The sequence below is a fragment of the Chenopodium quinoa genome, unplaced genomic scaffold, assembly GCF_001683475.1.
Source record: "Chenopodium quinoa cultivar QQ74 unplaced genomic scaffold, ASM168347v1, whole genome shotgun sequence".
Lineage (NCBI taxonomy): Eukaryota > Viridiplantae > Streptophyta > Magnoliopsida > Caryophyllales > Amaranthaceae > Chenopodium > Chenopodium quinoa.
The window spans coordinates 1,278,549-1,302,210 of record NW_018744887.1 but is presented as its reverse complement, the minus strand read 5'-3'; the positions used below and the strand labels follow the sequence as shown (position 1 = coordinate 1,302,210).

The 23,662-nt window shown below is 34.5% G+C and overlaps 1 protein-coding gene across 1 annotated transcript; it reads left to right on the top strand.

The window, feature by feature from the left end:
• The first annotated feature begins 19,128 nt into the window (after positions 1–19,128).
• LOC110705903 (WUSCHEL-related homeobox 11-like) lies at positions 19,129–21,039 on the top strand. Its single transcript, XM_021883820.1, has 2 exons — positions 19,129–19,840; positions 20,792–21,039. The coding sequence occupies exons 1-2, from the start codon at positions 19,129–19,131 to the stop codon at positions 21,037–21,039; spliced, it is 960 nt and encodes a 319-aa protein (XP_021739512.1).
• The last annotated feature ends 2,623 nt before the right edge of the window (positions 21,040–23,662 follow it).

Genomic DNA, 23,662 nt, shown 5'->3' with positions numbered 1-23,662 from the left:
ATCAATACACAACCTCATACTTCCATCCTTCTTCTTCACAAACAATACTAGGGCTCCCCAGGGTGATGAACTAGGTCTAATGTAACTCTTTTCCGACAAATCATCCACCTGAATCTTCAATTCCCTCAACTCGGCTGGATCCATCCTATATGGAGCCTTAGAAATTGGTCTAGTTCCAGGCACTAGTTCAATAATGAATTGAACATCCCTTACTGGTGGCATTCCTGGAATCTCATCTAGAAACACATCTGGAAATTCTTCTACCACAAGAATACTCTCCTCACCTTTCTTTTCCTCACTTTCAATCTCTTGAACACTACACAGAAACAAAGGACAACCCTTCTTAACCAACTTTTGTAATTGCATTGCAGACACAATTCTCAACCCTGAGCTTTTCCCTTCTTTTTTATATACCAATTTGGTCTTACTTTGGCTAGTCAAAGTAACCTTTTCAGCCGCACAATCAATCTTTTCCTCATACATTCCTAACCAATCCATACCTAGAATCACATCAAAGTCTTTTAAATCAAACTCGATCAAATCTGCCAGAAATTCTATCTAGAGATTGAAATAGGCACACTCAAAAACAATCTCGAACAACTCCTCACTTACCCAGATGGAATAGACACATCTAGAGAAACTGACTCGAGACTTTCTAACCCAAGACTCCCAACTAGTTTCTTAGAAATAAAATAATGAGACGCCCTTGAATCAAATAAGACTTTCACAGGAGAAAACTTATTAAAAAACACCAATTACCACATCATTAGCAGACTCACCTAATGGCTATTCATCACGAACACACGACCCTTTGGGGCACCTCTCGCACTGCTATTGGTTCTAGCTTAGGGTGTAGGTCCACTAGACTGAGGTGGTTTACTAGGTGCACTAGACTCTTTCACTTTCCCAGACTTAACATCAGCTTCCTTCTTGAAACACTCGTACTCACAGTGTCCCAACTTCTGACAGTAACAACAAGTTATCGGGTTCCCCTAACATTCCTTCCCTGGGTGGTCTTTCTCACACCTCTTTCACCCCTAGCCTTTGGTTCCCATTCCCCTTATGGTTAGACGACTGGCCTCCATTCCCTTTCCCAAAGTTCCCCTTGTTGTCCCTCCTATCTTCATAATTCCCTTAGTAGCTCTCATTGGGCTTATGCCACTTTTCACCCCCGTGAGAAGAGTTTGGGTTCTTCCTTTTCTCTCCAGCATGCTCCATTTCCTTTCCCTTAATTTCGTACAGGTGGGTTGCACGACAATACATTTCATCCAGGTTCTCAAAGGTCACTCCCCCTAGCTTCCCTTGGAGGGTCAAGGTTAGGTCTTGCTCAAATCTTTGAGCTTTGATGGTTTTAATAGGGACTACTTTCGGGGCAAACCTCATCAGCTCAATGAACTTGTTGTAGTATTCACTAATTGACATGTTCCCCATTCTTAGGTTGGTAAACTCTATGCACTTTTTTTTTTCTCAGGTAGGAAGGGTAAAACTTTTCTCTCAAGGCTACCTTAAACTCATCCCACCCAAAGTTTGGCTTTTTTAACAGCTCATCTTTTCCTTGGCCCACCATAAATAAGCTTCCTCCCTTAAGTAGTAAACCCCATTATTCTCCCTCAACTCACTTGGTCAATTGATAACATCAAACAATTTATCAAACTCCCTAATCTAGTTTTCAAGACTGCCAGGGTCCTCCTTTCCTAAGTAAACATGTGGTTTGGCTGCAGCAACTCTCTTGAAAACCTCACTATAAAAGTCAATGTCAAAGCTTCGGTTTCCTTTGTTCACCACTTTCGTGATGTTCTCAGTAATATGGGTTAGCTTTCTAAGGACCTTCCCACCCTTGGAACCAGTGAGATTACTTTTCACTTGGTCTCTCATTCTTGCAGACATACTTCCTGGGTTTAATTATCATACTTTGAAAATTAAATAAGTTCTATCATATAAGCATTTATTCACTTAAAAACATAGAGAAATTTCAAATAATTCATTTTATTTCATTAATAATTAATGAAACTACAACTTTGTTATTTAGGACAATTATTGAAACATTAAACAAAACTATAGTTCAAAAATCATTTAATCAAACAACGAACAATATGAGCATAACCATCTTTAATAGGATCATAATCTGGATCATCACTTCTATTACTTGGTTAGGTCATGAGAGTTGGGTTGTAACCACTATAGCTTGGAATAAGGCCTGATGAGCATGACCCAGAGTTACTTATATTTCTGTCCGGGCCAAGAGTGTAAATTAGTATTTTTATTGGGCTTACATCACCACGAGGTTGGCTTGAAGAAGCTTTGGGGTTTTAGGCTCTTTATTTTGTAGTTTAAGAACGAGTCCTATGCCTTTTCGCATCATGGAAATGGGCTTTTTGGGCTAGGTCGTTTCGAAGATTCGTAGCTTGGAGTTCGGGTAGGAGAACGGTAATGCTTGCCCGTACTAAGAGGTGGTATGGGCTTATCACTTGATTCCATATATTCATAGCGCTTCCTTGGGTAAGGGAAAGGTATTTGGGCATTTAGGTAGTACATTTGGTCATTTTCTCAATATGTGCAATCCTGTGGAGGCTTGGGAATTTTCACAACTTCTCTCCTAAGTTCATACTTGTGCTGAACATAGTGCAAGTCCCTCTTAAGGCTAGACATTGCTTTCTAACCATTTCCCTTCATGATGATGCTTCTCATTCCACATCCCATTCTCCTTGATCATATCCCCATATTTATCAAAAAGAGGTTGATATCTCTCAATTCTAGGCAAATGGGCTAAGGCCAAAAGAATTATTCAAGGTTGTTGGGTCAAGACTTCCTCACAAACTTCTCATAAAGGGTCAAGGAAAAAGTACAAATTCCAGTCATGAAATCACTAACTGTGACTCATTTCATCAATCTTTTCCATCTGTTTCACACACACATGCAAAACATTTAATTAAATTTTGAATCACACAAACAATTCAATTATAAATTCATTTGCAATAAGCAATTCATAACTCAATAAAGCAAGTATAACTCAAAATCACCTAATCATGGGTAACACTCCAAAATTTTGGACCCCCTATACACACTTCAAAGTGTTTTAACACAACTTTTAATGCACACATAATCACATACTCAAGTTTCAAATAATTTCAATTCTTTTTTATTTTCAAAAATAATAAATATGTATTTGAATCATGATTATAGGACGGTCGAGCCCGCGTCTCCCAGTAAAGTTACCTACAACGTTGAGGTGAGCCTTTCCTAGACAGAGAGTCGTACCCATTATAGGCCTCAGTAGGGAACTTGAGCATACTTTTCTCTTTTATCTTTCCACAAATAGGAAAATTGTTTTATAAAAAAAATATAAAGCTTTTAACTCTCACACAAATGCAAAACTCTATCTATCCTATATGCCCTTCTTAAGTCTGCCCATCAATTTTTTATTTCCAATTTTAATGTTCTTAGGACCTTGAAAACTGATACCACTTTGTAACACCCCCAAATCTCCCTCTACGAAAATACCAGTATAATAAGTATAATTATACCGTAGAGATAAACTTAGGCGTATTACCACCGCGTGATTACGCAAGGCTACTCAAACTTACTAAATAAACCAATACTTTGCAGCGGAAACCTCAAAACTCTTCTTTATTTAATAATAGACTGAAAATAGTAACCATTGTCATGAGTACTCAAAAATAAATTAAAGGACCAATATATCCTAATCTAGGTGAACCATTCTCGAGACTCCAAATGCTCATTTATTGATTTCACCTGAAATTAATCAACACTGCTTACCATTAAGGTAAATACGGCAAACCAAAACAAAATAAGAAATACAGATTAGCAAAATATGCTACGTACAATGAGTGTAAAATAATTAAACTCAATTTATTCATAAACATGCTTTTGAAATCAATTCCATCCATTCCAATAATTAAATCAATAATTCCACTCAAGTTTCCAAAACCAATTTCAATAACCAATATTAATATCCAATAAATCCAATTCCAATTACTTTAAAATCAATTCCAATTACTCAAAACCAATTCCAATTCCTCTCCGTCCCAAGTGTGCACACCCCCAAGCTAGTCTTCTTATGTTACAAGGCTATTCTTGAGGAAAGACTCGGTCATACAAAGTCCAAAGTCTTATCAAATAAACCAAATCTGCATAGTGGGATTACTAACATGCTTATAAAGCTTTAATAATAATAATAATTCAAAAAATCCTCTTTAAATCCAATACTTCCAACTTTTAATGATAATTCCAAAACTCCTCTTTATTAAATTCAGTATGCTTTAAAAATAAAAACCTTTTAAACATGAATAATAATTAATTCATTTAAAACATGATATAAAATAAATACTCCAATTTATTTAACTTTTATTCTATAAATCATAATTCAATTCAATTTAATTCAATCATCACAAGAAATCATTCAAACATGCTCATTCAAATCAATCTTTTTCAAGGTATCTAACCACCTAAGGTACCTTGATCCTGGCTTAGAAAAACACACAAATCGAGCCTCAAGAATCTTGTTTGAACACACCCTACAAATAAATATAATCTTAATTAATATAAGGTTAACAAATAATCACAATAATTAAACTAAAAACCTCCCAACTATATGTACATGAACCTTTTAAATTAATTTATCATGAACACCACTAAAAATCTGATTTAAATAATTAAAACTACTCATAATAATTATTTTTCTTATATAAATTACTCATAATAATTATAATTAATTGAATAAGAGAAAAGAAGAAGAAAAGATAAGAAACTAAGGAGAAGAGAAGGGAGGAGGTGGCGGCGACAAGGGACTATTGGCGGCAGCAGGTAGTGCCGAAAGGTGGAGGGCAGCGGCAGTGGGCGGCCGGAGAGGAGGTGGTGCACGGTGGAGGTGGTGGTGCGCAAGGAGGAGTAAAGAAAAATAAAAAGAACTTGAGAGAGAGTTTAGAGTGAATTATGAGAATTTGTGTGAGGGTGTTTTCATGAATTGAAGGGGTATTTATAGGCTAGTGTAAGCATGAATTATGGTAAGAAAATGTAGGAAGAGTTATGGTAAGTAGGGTTTAAGGGATTACTTGGAGAAGTGAGTAAAAGAATTAAGGAAAGTTTGGATATCAAAGTGATTGTGTATAATTGAATATGGAATGTATGTATGTCATGAAAAATAATAAGGAAATTTGAATTTCTTGGGGAATAATTAAGAAGAATAAAAGGCAAGAGAATTTGATGATCAAATATTAAAAAGATGGAGAATAAAATTAAGGAAATTAAGAGATTTTGGGAGATAAATTTACAATTTTACCAAAATAAATTCCCCTAAAATGATTACAGAGGGCCGAAAATCTTGAGCTTCCCATAGCTTAGATTTTTGGATTTCTCTAAGTTTATTTAGGAAGTTTTTGCTCAGTTTTAAGGAATAAAATAGTTGTATAAATAATATAGAATAAATAAATAACTAATTAATTAATTAAATACCAATTATCCACCAATAAATAACCAAGAAAAATAAAATTTTGGAAAATCCAAAATCCCTAGCTAATGATTGGGAATTTTTTGCTATCTTAAATAATTAATAAAATATTATTTTTCTTTAATTAAAATATCCAAAATATGTAAATAATTCGATTTTTAAAATAAGATATATGGATAATAAATCTTATCCAAAATAACGATTATTTTTTTAAAATATTTTTGGCGCCAAAATTAAAATAACATTTTGCTCCAAATAATAAATTTACTAAAATAACCTTTTATAAAATAATCCCTAATGAATTAATTAAAAAATACGTATAAAAATACGGGGTGTTACATTTGCTGCTTCTTCTAGTTTAGTTGCTAATGGAGGAAAATCAAATGTATATTTTTATTCCAATGTGGATCAGAATGTAAGGGAAGGAATTAAAAGCATTTATGGGTTTCAGGAAGGTTCTCTTCCTTTCAAGTATCTTGGTGTAAGAGTTAATGCCAAGAAACTTTCTAATGATGACTGTTCTGTGTTAATTTATGAGATAGTGCAGAGAATTAGAGCTTGGGGTGGCAAAACCATGTCTTATGTTGCTAGAGTTGTCTTGGTGAATGTTGTTCTTTTGTCCTTACACACTTACTAAGCTTCCCTATTTGTTTTACCTAGGAAAGTGTCAGAGGAAGCGATGGCTATCTGTAGAAATTTCTTATGGGATGGAAAAACAATCCTTAGCAGAGCTCCTCCTATTGCTTAGGTGATTGTCTTACTTGGAATGTTGTTGGTATGGGCAAGTATGTGTGGGATATTGCCAACAAGAATGATAGTCTTTGGTTGAGATGGGTTAATCATCATTATATTGAGGGTAAAAATTGGAAGAGATTTGGGTGTCCTGCTTAAGCTAGCTGGTAATGGAAACATATTTGGAAAGTGAAGGAACAGATCAAGCATGGGTTTGTTGGAAATAGGTGGCAACATAATGCAAATGATTATACTATTGCTTTAGCTTACAAATGGTTATTGTAGACACCCAAATGTTTCCCCCAAAAATAAACCCAGTGATGAATACTTTTCACGTCATTTGATATCGAACGAAATGAAAGTGTGGAAAGTCTAGTGATGTGGATGTTTTTATTAAAATATCTCTCTTTCTGTTTTTGAAAATACTTCTTTTTATACTATATTTATGAAAACAGCCAGTCCAATTTAGTTTTCTCCATGATAAGGGTCCAATAATAGTGTAGTTGGATTGAGATCAAAAATATCTTTCCAATGATATATTATAAGCCCAATTCCGATAAATAATGAGGAAGTTATGGCCAAAATACTAAATTGGGCTAGAGATGAAATTTATATGTGGCCCAATGATCTAGAGGAGGGCCTATTAATTATTATTCCTAAAGTTATTAGGATTAATTTTAATCTTCTACAATAATCTAGAAGGTTCTTTTGAATTCTAATGGGATTAGGATTAATAATTATATTTTAAAGAGTTTTACTTGGAATAAAATAAGTGTTTTAAGATAAATCTGATTTTAAAATTGTTTAACGCGGATTCTAATTACTTAAGGATATTAGAAGAGCATTCCGCGTACAAAGCGCGTTTTATCTTTTAATTAGCGCCAAACAACAGAGTTTGTCGCCAGACGACAGAGTCTATCGCCTGGTGCTAATGTCTGTCGCCCAGGCGCTAATGCTTGTCGCTTGGCGCTGATGTTTATCGCCTGGCGACAGATACAAGTTTTATTCCATATAGAACTTGAAGTATTTTCTATCGTTTTTGGACTATTTTTCTGCAAATAGGGGTCGTATCTCCCCGTTTTTATTCATTTATAATCATCATTCACAACCATCAACTCTCTATATTCTCTCTCTAAAAGCTAGCAGCTTTCTCTCTCTCTATTCTTTTTCTAAAACTTCCCTCTCACGAAATTCCACATAGATTAGTTCTAGACACACCTATCCAAGTTCGAAGTTGCCTTCGCCTTAGAAATGAAAGGTTGATAATTTCTGAGGGTTTGGTCCCAAATTCCTAGTATCATATTTAGGGTTAACTAATATTTCTTATATTATGTATGTTTATAGTGCTTCCTATTTCTTTTCAAATATCATGTTAGTATCATGTTAGGGATGAAGCTTTAATCTTTAATGTTTAGTGACATGCTAAGGTTTGTTACTAATCTTGTTAGTATCATGCCTAGGATCTTGCTATTATTATTATTATGCTTTATTGAATATTATTATTATGATAATTATTTTAATTATGTTGCTTGATATTATTATTGTTTGATAGATCACGCCTTTTATGAATGTTTAAAGGGAATTTGTACTAGTAATCACGCTTAATAAGATAGTTAATAATCTTGTTTAGGCTAATATGATTATAATTCAAGTGATCACCAATAATAAATTTATTTGTTAACGAGGGGAAAACTAGGTCGTATCTAATCTTCCCTCGATCAAACTAAATTTATAAACACTTAACAAACCTAAATACGAGAATAGAGGCAAGTCAAGGGTCGAATCCAAAGGAACGGTAATGTTCAACACTTTCAATTATGCGCCTAAGCTAGGTCGAAATCAAAGGTAAAGGGAGAATACTAACAACTAAAAAAATAAGTAACCAAAGAAATAAAACACTAGGAATGGGGATCAACAAGTAATCATGTCAATTGCAACAACTTGGGAAGAGCATGCCAATCAAAGGTTGTGAAGACTAATGATAAGAGCAATCAATTGGAATCAAATAGCTATCTCCTAATTGTTAAGCTAGGGCTCACTATGAATAACAAACTAAGAGAATAACAATCAAAACCAATCGATAATTACAGTTCCTAAATCAATTGTTCGTGTCTTTAGCAATTACAATGCAATCTAATATAAATCTCAAGGCCTAATTGAATTACACACATGAAAACCTTCACTAATCACTTTAATCTCAACAATAATCAATCAACACAATTCCCAAATTAATCACAATTAATCAATAATACAAGTTTCACCCAATTCCTAGCCAACAACTACTCAAATATCATCATCTATCAACAATCAACTAAAGGAATAAAGAATCAACAATACTTCAAGAACAATTACACTAATCCAGCATCAAACATCAACATTAAACCAAACAAACATGAAATTAAACAAAGCAATAAGGTGAGATAGATTTAAGAATGCTCATTGATAATAGAGAAGATCTTCCACACAATTGTCACCCTTGTATCTTCAATCTCTCAATCACTATTGAAATCCTTCACTTTCTCTCTCTAAAACTAGTCCTAATCTAGAGAGAGGAATTCCTAATCTAAGCTAATCCTCCTTAGAGGGGAGAGAAACTATCCTAAACTAAAAGTATTTCATGTATGAAGAATAAAGATGGTCGTACACTATATATACAAAAGGAGGAAATAAATTAAGTCGCAAGTAAAACCCAAACAGTCACGCCCCGCGGGGTGCCCGCGGCCAGCCCTCTCCAAGTTCCTGGTCGAAAATGGGCAGAAATAGGTTGCAGCGGCCTCGCGCCCCGCAAGTATTGTAGCCCGCGCTCGCGGCAGATTTGCTGGGTCAACTTTGGAAAGCTGTAACTCACAATCTAGGAATTATATGAAGGCGTGCGACCTATCATTGGGAAGCTCTTCAAGTCTAGTTTCTAACCTGACTTGAATCACCTCAATCCAATCTGTAGAACTCGAGATATGGCTGAAAAAATGTACGAAGGTCCTTTTTGATACTTTGCAAACCTTCGTTTTCCTTTGTTTCTAACTCAAATTCAATTCCGAAAAGTGCATATCGATCCTAGTGGATGTTATTTTCAATTCTCATGCATATAGCCCGCGACGTACCTACAAAACAATACAAATAAACGTAGGAGCGAGAGAAATAGCCGAGAAATGAATAAAATGATAAGAAAACCATTAAAAGCACGCATTTCTCTAAACTAACATAAAAAAACGCGAATTGAGCATTATTCTCTAAAAACACGACATAAACAACTAAAAACGAGCATAGAAATATAAAGAAAATATAGCCTAAAGGTGCCATAAATGGCACGGATCAAATTCCCCCAAGCTAAACTTTTTCTCGTCCTCGAGTAAAACAAAATCCGACCGAAGGGAAAAATGAAGACATTATTCAAGCAAAAAAAGAAACAAGAATACTAGAGAAGATGGGAATATACACTAACTCACTTTCATAGGAATCACGGTCAATTTAAGCAACTAAAGACAAGCCATTTAAACCCCTAGATCGCCCTAGAGGACGAGTGATGCTCTCGTAAAGGTTTCCTAAGAGATTAACCTATAACTCTCATAATAATACAAACAAGGCAAAGCATGCGAAGGAAATCAAAAGAAAAGAAAAGCAAACACATGTTCATGAATGGACCTTTCCAAATGTACAAGCACAAATGAATGCAAATCTTTCTAAACAAGTAAAGGAGTGCACTTTTCAAGATACCCAAGGTTGATTGAAACATAAATATGCTAAGAATAGGAACTAGAGAAACACAATCCACTTTCATCTCAAACGGTCTTACCGCGTTCTCCCTAATAGCCTCATATCTTCCCCTAGTGAGCATCTCAAAAGTTCCACGAAGGAACCGGAAAAAGAGATAATTTTGGGCTACTCGACGTCTTAATAATGCATCCCCTTTCCTTAGGCTTTAACTCATAATGCCCTCCCTCGGTATGTGACTCAACCTCTAGGTCAAAAGGACTTTCCCAAAGGTTGTAATGCAAGGACAAAAAGGGTGATCAATCCTCAACACCATAATCAAGAAGTCACCAAACAAAAACAAACTAACACCCCCAAGCTTATTCAAAGTTATAACCACAAATATATATATACAAAAAGTGTAAACGCTTCTCCCCCAAGTTAAAAGGAAGCATTGTCCTCAATGCTTGAAAAGGGAAAAGAAATTACATCAAAATATTTTCTCATTTTTACTTTTTTTTTTTCTTTTTCTTATGTTTCCATTGCTTTCAAAGCATTTGTCCATGCCTCTTTAACATTGGACGGCTTTAATAATTATGCATTTGCTTTGTCCTTGCCTTATATAAAGTTAGGACGGCCTTTTCATTTATTCATTTTCCATTATTCACACAAAAATATAAAACACAAACTTGCTTACAAATATGAACCAATATCCAAACTTAAAAACCAAAATTGAAACAAAAAGAAACAAAAGGCTCAAAGTACTAAAGATGTGGCTTGAAAAGAAGGGGAAAGGCTCAAATAGTTAGCAAGAAGGCAAATGTAAACCCAAATGAACTAAAAATAAAGAAAAATAAACCTAGAAAAGAAAAATTATTACCCCAAAAAGATGCCTTTGTCCTCCCTAGATGGCTCGGTCTCGAGTTTAAGAATTATGAGTCAAGATTCTAGATTAGGTCCGCAATAGTCAAGGATCCATGTCGCTCATGCAAATGTATGTTGAAGGCTTGAAAAATAATGAACCTCACATGGATGTAGCAAAAACTCACTATTGGTGTCAATTTGACTATAGGAAGCAACTACCACCATGCCACAAACAAGTAGAATCCGGTTTCATGGTCCCACTAGTTCTAACCAACTACCTTAGCATGCTTTATCCTAGTATCAACCAAGCGTACTCTCAAACCGTGCATACTGTTACCATTTAAGAAGAAAAGAATTCAACTATGCAAGTCCAAAATTATTATGTCCAAAGCAAGAACAAAACAAGTTACATTACAAATTTGCCTTGATAGAAACAAAAATCTTTTTGGAGTTTTTTTTTTTCAAAATATAGAACATGAAAATGCATATACAAAGGTGCATAGTATATATGAATCAATATCCCACCAAACATGATAAAATACCCTCCCCCAAGCTTGTATGAGACATTACACTCAAACATAAATCAATGGGACGGGAAAACAAGGAGATCAATCCAATCAAACCAACATATGTCCAACAAGTCCTCATCAACTTGAGATAGAGCAAGGAAGGATATTACCGGATATTAGGTGGGTGTAAATATCCGCAAATGACCCAATTAAACCTTTCAAAACTAATTTCCTCAAGAATTGAACCTTGCCTTCAATATGCTAGCAAAAATAGGAGTCAAACTTCCTTGATTCTTGATCCAAATCGAAGCACCAAAGTATATCAAGTCATGTACCTAGCAAAAGGCACACAAACATTTCCATGAGAAAATCAATTCTAAAAATAAAAGAAAATGAAAGCAATAAAACACGAGTTACTTCCCGAGAAAGGCTTGCTTAAGGTCCAAGCTTGACTGCTCTAGTAAAATAGTATTGCAACGATTGCAAGAGCTTGTCAAATGCACTACTACACATTTCATATGATAACAAGTAGGCAAATGACGGGATAAGAACGTGCAATAAGATTGTTGCACGCAAGTGAGAAGGGAGATGCTAAAAGAAAGAAGAAGAGGGATCAAACGGAAAAAGAAGAAAATAATAAGAAGAAGAAGCGGGAATAAAAGAATGGAAAGAAAAAGAAAAAGGAAAATCCTCCTCACTAAAATATTTTTGGGTGGTAACATCACCCTTTTCCTCAATTGGGGACAAATGAGTCACATACAAATCATCATAGACAAGGGGGTCCCCAATAGGCTCATTGACAAAGGAAGGGAGGGATATAGAAGTGTAGGGAATATGGTTGAAATTGCTTGAAAAAGAAACATGAGAGGTGGGATTATGGGTTTTGGTCTCACAAATGAACTATTCCTCACCACCATGCCTCAAATCACCAATAAGAGCATAAAATCAATCATAGAATCCTCAAAAGAAGACACTCATGATCATCATCTCCCTCAAACATCCAACTTCCAAGAGGAACTATATAATCCCCTTCTCTACAACCATGAACAACAACTGCCTCAACTTCCTTAAAGCCTAAAATCTCAAAGCCATGCATGAATGGATGCAAATTCATTTCAAACTCATCTATCTCCCATGAATCATTATATTCTTAATGAACTCACTCAAAAAGCTATGGGTTTCCATTTGAAACTCAAAGAACACATTGGTCATAACCTCAATTCAGTCCAAATACTCATGGATAGAAGAATCACAATCATGCACTTGAGACTCATCAAGATGGGAAAGAGGGTTAGGATTTTCAATATCAACACTCTCTTCATTCACAACTCCTTCACCATCACTCAAATGCTCACCAATGGGATCCTCACACTCTCTTGGTTGCTAAAAATCATCATCATCATCCTCAACACACACATTAAATTGGTATTTTTCACAAACAAGCATCAAGGATGACAATTCGCTTTCTAACTCTTCTCCTCTTCTCTTTTCCTCCTCAATACGCTCCTCATTCTTTTTCATTATCTCTAATTGACCTCTCATAACAATAATAATCATCTCCTTACTAGGCCCAAGCTCATTATCAAGCTCAATGCACCTAATTTGAGACTCAAATATATAAACAAGAGATTCAAAAGATGTAGAAGGTTGAGGCTGAACAAGAGAAGAAGAAGAAGTACAACCAAGATTGAAAGAATCAACATTAAGATCATGAGCATATACATCACTTTGGGGAGTGGGGGGCACAATCAAACACGTGAGATTCATCATTAAGGGAACGAAGCACATCACAAGAAGGCATGGTAAATAATGAAGAATATTGAAACACACCAATAGCATCAACTTGAGCATGCACTTCATCATCATGAACAAAAGGAGAAATAATGTTGAAATCATGTGTTCTAGGCTCACTTAAGATATCATGTGACAAATCATGGGAATTCATGCTAATATAAGAAGAATCAAGATATTGCATATCAATATTAGACTCATGATTACCCTTATCATAAACATCCCTTGAAAACCAAAAATAAAAATCCCAAGCATCATCAATTGACAATGCTCTAAATTCACCATTATGCATACATTCAAATTCATTCCTAGTTCGTTCATTTAAACCAAAATAACAAATCTCACAAGCCTCCCAAAGACTACAACAATGATAGTCAAGATATCCCTCAAGTCTTTGGAAATATTCACAAAAAGGCTCATTGTTATATTGAGGAAATGATAGACATGCCATTTTTTTTAACAAAACAAACAAAAATCAAATAAAAGAAAACCATATACAAATATCTAGACTCAAGCAATAAAAAGCACTCAAACATAAACACCGTTCCCCGGCAACGACGCCATTTTGACAAGCGGAAAACTAGGTCGTTATCTAATTTTCCCTCGGTCAAACTAAATTTATAAACACTTAACAAACCTAAATACGAGTATATATGCAAGTCAAGGGTCGAACCCAAAGAAACAGTAATGTTCAAGCACTTTCAATTATGCGCCTAAGCTAGGTCAAAATAAAAGGTAAAGGGAGAATACTAACAACTAACAAAATAGGTAACCAAAGAAATAAAACACTAGGAACGGGGATCAACAAGTAATCATGTCAATTGCAACAACTTGGGAAAAGCATGCCAATCAAAGGTTGTGAAGACTAATAATAAGAGCAATCAATTGGAATCAAAGGGCTATCTCCTAATTGTTAAGCTAGGGTTCACTATGAATAACAAACTAAGAGAATCACAATCAAAACCAATCGATAATTGCAAATCCTAAATCAATTGTTCGTGTCATTAGCAATTACAATGCAATCTAGCATAATTCTCAAGGCCTAATTGAATTGCACACATGCAAACCTTCACTAATCACTTTAATCTCAACAATCAATCAACACAATTCCCAAATTAATCACAATAAATCAATTGTACAAGTTTCACCCAATTCCTAGCCAACAACTACTCAAATATCATCATCTATCAACAATCAACTAAAGGAATTAAGAATCAACAATACATCAAGAACAATTACACTAATCAAGCATCAAACATCAACATTAAACCAAAAAAACAAGAAATTAAACAAATCAATAAGGTGAGATAGAGTTAAGAATGCTCATTGATAATAGAGAAGATCTTCAACACAATTGTCACCCTTGTATCTTCAATCTCTCAATCACCATTGAAATCCTTCACTTTCTCTATCTAAAACTACTCCTAATCTAGAGAGAGGAACTCATAATCTAAGCTAATCCTCCTTAGAGGAGAGAGAAACTATCCTAAACTAAAAGTATTTCATGTATGAAGAATAAAGAAGGTCGTGCAGTATATATACAAAAGGAGGAAATCAATAAAATCGCAAGTAAAACCCAGAAAGTCGTGCCCGCGGAGAAATCGGTCGCGCCCGCGGGTTGCCCATGGCCAGCCCTCTCCAAGTTCCTGGTCAAAAATGGGCAGAAATAGGTTGCAGCAACCCCGTGCCTGCGGGTACTATAGCCCGCGCCCGCAGCAGATTTGCAAGGTCAACTTTGGAAGGCTGTAACTCACAATCTAAGAATTGTATGAAGGCGTGCAACCTATCATTGGAAAGCTCTTCAAGCCTAGTTTCCAACCCAACTTGAATCACCTCAAGCCGATCTGTAGAACTCGAGATATTTCTGAAACAATGCAAAAAGATCCTTTTTGATACTTTGCAAACCTTCGTTTTCTTTTGTTTCTAACTCAAATTCAATTCTGAAAAGTGCATATCGATCCTAGAGGATGTTATTTTCAATTCCCATGCATATAGCCCGCGACGTACCTCAAAACAAGACAAAGAAACGGAGAAGCGAGAAAAATAGCCGAGAAATGAATAAAATGATAAGAAAACCATTAAAAGCACGCATTTCTCTAACTAACACAAAAACACACAAATTGAACATTATTCTCTAAAATCACGACATAAATGACTAAAAACGAGCATAGAAATATAAAGAAAAGATAGCCTCAAGGTGCCATAAATGGCACGGATCTTTTGTACATTAATATTCAACCAACATAGTTTAAACAGGTTTAGGGTTAATCTATTTCTTGTATGTCAGTCAGAAAGCGCACATGAATACAAGAAGAATAAAGTAGAGGCCTATTTTTAGGGTAGCTTCAATCTCTTTTTATGTTAGATTTGTACCTTCATCCCTCAATATCCAGTCATGGTTCCAGACCACTATGGAGTTAGCGATCTCATGGATCGTGAAGGGGTGTAACCTTCACCTTGTGAACGGTTTGCAAGTTCCTAAAACTTGTTGGCGACTCTTTTACTCTAGCTTCGTTCCTTTGGACACCACCATGCTTAAGTGTATGATCACAGTGGGGCTCAAATGTAGGATGCTTGAAATATTCCCTACAGTTACAGGCCTCAAATGCTAAAGTTGATTGGTGTAATTGGATCTGGAATATATTTAATATTCCAATGCATCGATTTATTGTTTGTATGGCAGCTTGGGGAAGGTTAAGAACAAAGGATAAGCTAAAGATTTATGGTGTTGTAGATGATGATAATTGTCCATTGTGTGGTACAGGTTCAGAGTCAAATAATCACATTATGTTTGAATGTTAGTATAACCAGATGATGATATTGCAAGACAGACTGAAGAGAAGGGTAAATTTTGAAAATATGATTGATTGCAATTTGTGGTGCTGCATCGCAAAGAACAGATTCCAAATACAGGTTTATCAGTGTGCTGCTCTGATCTATGGTTTATCACTACTAGAAAATAGGCGATTTTTGATGAAAAAATTCCGTCGGAATCACCCTGAAATCCGTCTGAAAACCCGTTTCTTACGGATTTTGGTCGTACACGGTTGTCGGAATGCGTCTGGTAGGAAAAACGACCTTTTTTAACAGAATTTTCCGTCGGAAATACTTTTCCATCGGAATTCGATCCTCGGAATATACTTTCAAGTACCAGAAAAGTACGTCGTAAATTTCCAATATATTGTAAATCTGTCGGAAATTTACGACAGAAATTTCGTCGGAAACGTTTGCGATCAAATTATAAAAAAATACATCGCACCACCACCGGCACGGCGTGTCACCACCACCACCATCCCTAACAAACCCTAAAATAAGTCCACGCCACTCCCCCCAAACTAACACAAATCCCATATCTAAACCATCCCCACCACTCTTCCCACCCTAACCCTAAACTCGCCTAAGCCCACAGGCCACCGCCACCACAAACCCGGATCTAAACCATCCCCACCACTCTGCCTACCCTAACCCTAAACTCGCCTAAGCCCAAAACCCCTAAGTAACCCAACCCTAAGCCGATACGCACCACCAACCCATAACACAAAGCCCACAGCCCCTAACTGGCCTAAACCTCAGCCCACACGCACTTCTACGCCCATACGCACCACCAACACCAGTACCACCACATCAGACTACCACTACCCAAATTTTTTAAAAAACAAAAATATAATAAATAAAAAGAAAAGGGTAAACTTACCTTATAAATTCTTCAATTTTCGGTCTATATGGTCAAATTCGACCATAAAAACCCCAGATTGGGAGTTTTTATGGTCGAATTCGACCTAAAAATCCATTAATTTGGTGTGTCATGTTGAATTAGATCCTTGAGGAGTTGTGGAAGAAGAATGGTCAGGGTTTTCATGGCCGGGGTTTCCATGGGTGATTTTTGACGGAGAGAGAGAAGGGAGGATGGAGAGAGGCAGAGGAGGGAGAAGATAAAAGGAAGGAGAAGATAAGAGGAGAGAGACTGATGAGGGAGAAGGAGACCGAGAAATGATAAGAGGATCGGAGAGAGAAAGAGGATGGAGAAGAAAGAGAAATCTGAAGAAGATAAGGGGAAGGAGTTGCGGCTGAAATAAAAGGGTGTTGGGATATTTAGGGTTTCGGTGTCTATTTAAAAAAAATATTTCGACGGAATATTCTGTCGAAAATTTCGGACGGATTTTAATTCCGTCGGAAAGCCCAAATATTCCGACGGAATATAAATCCATCAGAAATTCCTATTTTTCGACGAATTTACGTGTCCGTCGGAAATAGGCCTATTTCTAGTAGTGTATGGCATCAAAGGAATTGAACGAGGCTATTTGGAGAGCTAGAATTTTAAGGCATGAAATCTGATCCTTGTAAAGAGAATAGGTTTTTTAATGTGTAATATAGAATTTGTAATATAGTTTTTTTTTTTTTTTTAATGTAATGTAGTTTCTAGTAAAGTTAAGGCTAGAGATTTAGCTAGGTTAAAGGGCGTTTGCCTAGGGAATTAGTATGCTCGGTGTAATTTCTTGATTATTTGATTAATAAAATTTGCCTTTTCTAAACAAAAATAAAATAAAAATATAATGATGAATAATTACTCATACTCGATATGATTAATGTATGTGATGTATGTGTGTCAATCGTAACATCAAATTTAATGTTGCCATACGTGTCAATAATAACCAATGAAATATAAAATGTACTTACTACAATAAAACACATTATATAAAAAATTATATTAACTTAGTTTGTTCAACTTTTTTTTTTTTTTTGAATCTGGTGCTATCTTTGGTTTGAAATCCTAGATCCGCCAATTATCCGGACTTAGAAAATGGACCTAAGCTATTTTCTTAATAATATTCTTTTTGTTTAATCAACTTCTAATTTTGTATATATATTAGTATATACATATTGAGTGTTCAACATTTAAAAAGAGTGTGCAAAAGACGAAAGACACTTTTAATTTATTTCGTTTAGTCACTTTTCAGAAAGTTCAAGATTATAATGCATGCTATTAGGTACAGCTGTCAAAAATTGACCCGATCTGAGAACCTGACCTGAGTCGGTAATGATTTGAACCTGATCTGTACCCGAACAATGGGGTGAAACTAGTGATCCGTAACCCGACCTGAACCAACTTGATGTTAACCGACAACTGATTTGATCCAATACTTTATGACCTGAATTTGAACCCGCACCCGACCCGATAGTAATCGTCAATCGATTTAATCCGACTCGATAACAATCCGGCCGGAGCCGAATTAGTACTCGGCCCTATTAGAACTTGGAAACGTTTATAACCCAGCATAACCTGTTATTGAAGCGAGTTATGGACATATTAATAAAATTTTATATACCTTTTGTTCTTTATTACTTCGTAGATAGGTGTAATAAAATCTTGATAATGCTTGAACAAATTATGCAGAGCGTAACTAAATAAATTAACTTGATGACATCGAATTTATTCGAATTGAACTTGAACCAAAACCAAGAATGATCCAACTTTAAGATTATCCGACCAAACAATTATTTGACCCAACCTTAACCCGAACCCGAATGTACTATCTATTAACCCGACCAAACCCAACTCAATACAACCCGAACCCGAAATTGAACTCGATATGAATTTGACTCGAATCGGACCCGACCTACACCCGAAAGAATGAACGACCCGGAATAACCTGAACCGAAATTGATCCGACCGTAACTTGAACCTGATCTGAGGCTAGATTGACCCTACACAACCTGATCCTGATTTGACCCGAGACCTGATTTGACCCGACCCGAACCCGACTTGAATACCTGAATTGACAACTCTACTATTAGGGTCTTAAGTAACAAAATGATAGATGAAGGTAGATGATGAAGAAAGAAGGGGCAATTTTGTAAAATAAAGTTAGGGAACATGGCATTGTGAACGGTGAATAAAAACTACAATACTAGTATATATTGAATAAGGACATATGGGCACCATTATTCCTTTTAAAACCGTAGTTAACTCAAGCTAGGGTACTGTGCACTATCATGTGCATTCTCATTCCATAGTTTATACAATTCTTCCCCCAATTCTCAACCTCTCAAATTATAATTTCCATACAATTTGTCATGGAAGATCAAGCTATCAAACAATCCAACAATCATACTACTACAACTTCTAGTGAAAACAGCAGTATCAGTACTATTAGTTCTAATACTACTACATCTACTGCTACTACTAGCAGTAAAACTGAGAGAAACAACACCACTAGTGGTGAGCCTGTAAGGTCAAGATGGACGCCGAAGCCGGAACAAATACTAATTTTGGAATCCATTTTTAATAGCGGTATGGTAAACCCTCCCAAGGAAGAAACCGTCCGAATTCGGAAGCTTCTGGAAAAGTTTGGTGCAGTAGGTGATGCTAATGTTTTTTATTGGTTTCAAAACCGCCGCTCTCGTTCACGCCGCCGCCAACGCCAACTTCAAGCCTCACTCGCCGCCTCTGTCACCCCCGTTGGAGGTCAGACACCACCACCGCCTCCGGTTTCTATGAACCCGGGTTTGCTAGGTGGTGGTAGTTCTAGTAGCTTGTACGATTTCGGGCATCACAATCATCATCACCACCACCAGAATAGTATTATTAGTACATGCACAACACCGGCTTCTTCGAGTGTTACATGTTTTTCACCATCAAATACTAGTACATCTTCTACCAATTTTGGTGATTGTGGTGGTGTTGTTGATGATATTTTTGGTAACTATTCTGGGCAAATGGGATTAATTAATTCTAATCATCATTTGGACTGCCCTTCTTCTTCTCCGAATCTAGAGTTTCAATCAGGTATGTTACTTTAATTTAATTTATTCCTTAATTCTTTAACTTATTCATTTGGCCTTTTAAGGTTACATACTACAATATAATAATTAACACTATGAAAATTGATTGTTTAGGTACCAGGTATATATAATTTGTATTTAATCTAACTTTCACTTTAAATTTCATCTCACTTTTGTTCCTTTTTTTTTTTTTTTTTTTTTTTTTTGATACATTTTGTTTTTTTTTTTTTTTAGCTGATTATTGAAGCCCTAAAATCAAGCTTTAAATTGTTACTCAGGTATCATTTGGCAGTAATAGTAGTAGGTTTAATGAATCTTGTATAAAAATGAAGAAAAAAAAAACGTACTCAGTAAACCCTCAAATTAAGACTGAACTGATTGTCAATATACTGTATGATTAATTAGGCTTATATATATGCAATTAACATAATGAAGTGTTCGTAAAAAAAAAAAAAAAAAAAAAAAAAAAAAAAAAAAAAAAAAAAAAAAATACTGAAGTGGGAGTCACAAGGTAATAAAAAAAAGATTGGGAAAACAAAATTATGAGAATATCTTGTGTTTAAAACTTACATAGTTTTCAGTTGTAGCTAAATTTTAGTTATTTATTTCAAACTCTTCTACCACATGCACACATATTTTAACTTAACCTAAACTGTTGCAACTGACATTCATTAAAAAAATAAATCATGCAAATTTCTAAATTCTATTTCTCCATGTTAATTGCACTCAATTACAAATCTTATAGTGATGAATAATTGAAATCATATATATCTTACCTTTAATATACATATTACATTATTGTTCATGTTCAAAGAACAAAGAATTAGGGCAAGCTAAGCAATTTGTGTGTTTATTTTTCTTTGTACGCAATTTGTGTGCTGATTTTTCTTTATATCAATTAATCGCCTACTTGTTAGTTCAATTGCAAATGACGTTGATAATTTCATAATTGTAGGGATTATAACAGTGTTTCTAAATGGAGTAGCAACACAAGTACCGGACGGGGCGTTAGACATGAAAGCAATGTTTGGAGAAGAAGTGATATTGGTGCATTCTTCTGGTGTGCCTGTTCCATTCAATGAGTATGCAATTTCTCTTCAAAGCTTACAACATGGAGAGAGTTACTTCCTAGTATGTGCTTCTTCTTTGCTGTTGTTTTGTTATTGTCGTAATGCATGTGTTATGAGAAACTTCCTTTCTTAACTTGTGTCTTCTATTGATCTTTAATTTAATTAATACATGAAACAATGATGCATTAATAATATAAAATTCATACATTAAGTTTGTCATTTTTTTTATAGGATGTCTTGTTTATTTTAAATCATATATATTATTGTCACGTACTCCCTTCTTTAAAATTAGTAGGTTGCTAATAACTTATTAATATATATAGATTGATGATTTTAATATAGTACTTACTACTTAATGCTGATGATCTAGAAGATTTTATCAATATTCAAATACTCTATAGTTTTATAAATTAGTATTAGTAAACTTATGCTTAATAAATCTTAAATATAATAACAAAAAGAAACTAGACAAAGTGTCTAAGAGTTAATAATAGCAATTATAAACAGAAGTGATCAATGTTGATACAACGATTAATGAAGAGTAGTTATGTAAATTAGATTTATATATAGTATATTGTCAAAGTTATCATCTATATTATTTAAAAAACTAATTCAATTAAATCAGCTATCATGTGTCATTAGCAAGATACAAGGATAAGCTGAGGAAGTGGCACATTTATTTTGCTCATAGTTTATGCTATAGGAGAATTGAAATTGATTATCTAGTTGCATATTGTTGAGTGTACATTTATTAACAAGGGTTTCTTTGGTCATAAGAGAATGACCCTTACTATTTGGTGAATAAAGTTTCGAAGTAGGGGTTTAACACAATGTGATTGTCACTCCTTATTTATCATTGAAGCCTAGATCATAAATTAAAGTAATGATCCTTGTTCTGTTCGTTTTAGATCCATTTTTCTCTATAAAATGAATACAAATAAGGGTTCATGAGTTTAGATAATGATTAGTAATAAATTTAGACAATATCAGATAAGATAAGTTTATGGAAATTTATATAACAAAAATGTATAATGATTACCCAAGATTGTCTTGTCCCCTCCCAAAAACATCATATTTAGATGCGAGATGATTCCTTATGTTTAAGGATGATTTAAATTGGTTTGTCTTTAGACATATGCTCTTACATGATATATCATATAAAACCTTTAGATATATTAAAAGAAACCCTTCTTTTGTCATAGTTCGATCATCATTCTCCATGACTAGTAATTGTATTGATAATATACAATTAATCAAAGTAACAATCAGATCTAGACATTGAGAATATAATTTGAACTGATAATATTTATAAAAATCAAATCTAAACATTGAGAACATTCCTAAGAATTACCTATAATGTAATTTAAAGTGATAATATAACAATCAGACCTAGATATTGAGAATATTGATAAAAATTACGCGTAACAATGGTCAATGTGATAAGTAGTCACAGTCAAAGAACATAAGAATAAAAAACATATAAAACACTGACAATTAAGAAGGTAAAATGGACACATGAAATCTTTGGCATTGTACTACTTTTGATTTAACAATACAACTTACATAGTACTCGTATATTCTACCTTATGACAGCTGACTTATGATAGTACAAACTACAAAGGGTTTATTTAAGCATCCACGATGAGCTGACTTAGATTCTACCAAATGACAGCTGATTCATTACTCATTCATCATTTATTTTTATTTATTTTTCTATATTTTTACTACCAGTATATTTTTTTATACTATTATTTCATGAAAATTTTATTTTTTGGGTAATTTTGCAGGTTCCAAGAATCGCTTAAAATGGGAATAATAGCTGCACCGACCAATTTGGGATCTTTCATCTTCTCCGCGTCACTGAAGAAAAAAAATTAAGATACTTAGATCATAACAATTTTAATATTTTAATTACTACACAAAACAGCTCTTAATTACTTGCGTTTAACCTATATATCAAGATCTGTATCATATGCATTCAGATTAGTAGAGGCTTATATTATATAATGTACTCTTTTTTAATGGGAAACATCAATTTTTTTTGCAAAGAAATAAACATTAGTTATTTAGTTCCCCTCCATAGAAGGAGTAAGAGTATGAGCCTTTACTATTATGTAGTAGTCAAGTGACTCAAGAGCTGCAATTTTCATTGGGAAATTCCCTGTTTCTCATGGTGAGAAACAAATTTGTTTCTCATAATGACATTTTCGTGAATAAATCAACAACTTTTTCATTATTGTGGGCTCTACAACTGAATAAAATTGAAAAAAGTTGTTGGTTTATTTACGAAAATGCCATGTGAGAAACTGGGGCATCCTCATTTTCGAAAAAGAGTATGAGCCTTTACCAATTTGTTTCTCACCATGAAAAACTGGGGCATCCTCATTTTCATTTGCAAAAAACCTTAAATTTATCCTATATATTCTCTTTATTTCAATTATTTTTTACATGTATGATCGTTTTCATATTTATTTTTCATTTTGCATTTTTCAAAAATTAATTAATAAGAAAAAAGTGATTAGCTAGGGATGACAACAGAAGTCAGATTCGTGTATCCATTTCCACTTGATAATACTTATATCCATATTATGTTACCTTATAGATTTTCGAAAAATTAAAGAAAAAAGTGATTAGCTAGGGATGTTAATGGAAGTCAGATTCATAAATCCCTATCCACTTGAGAAGACATATTTCCATATATATAGTTATGGATGTATATAAATCCAATAGTTCGAAGTAAATTAGGGTATAACGGA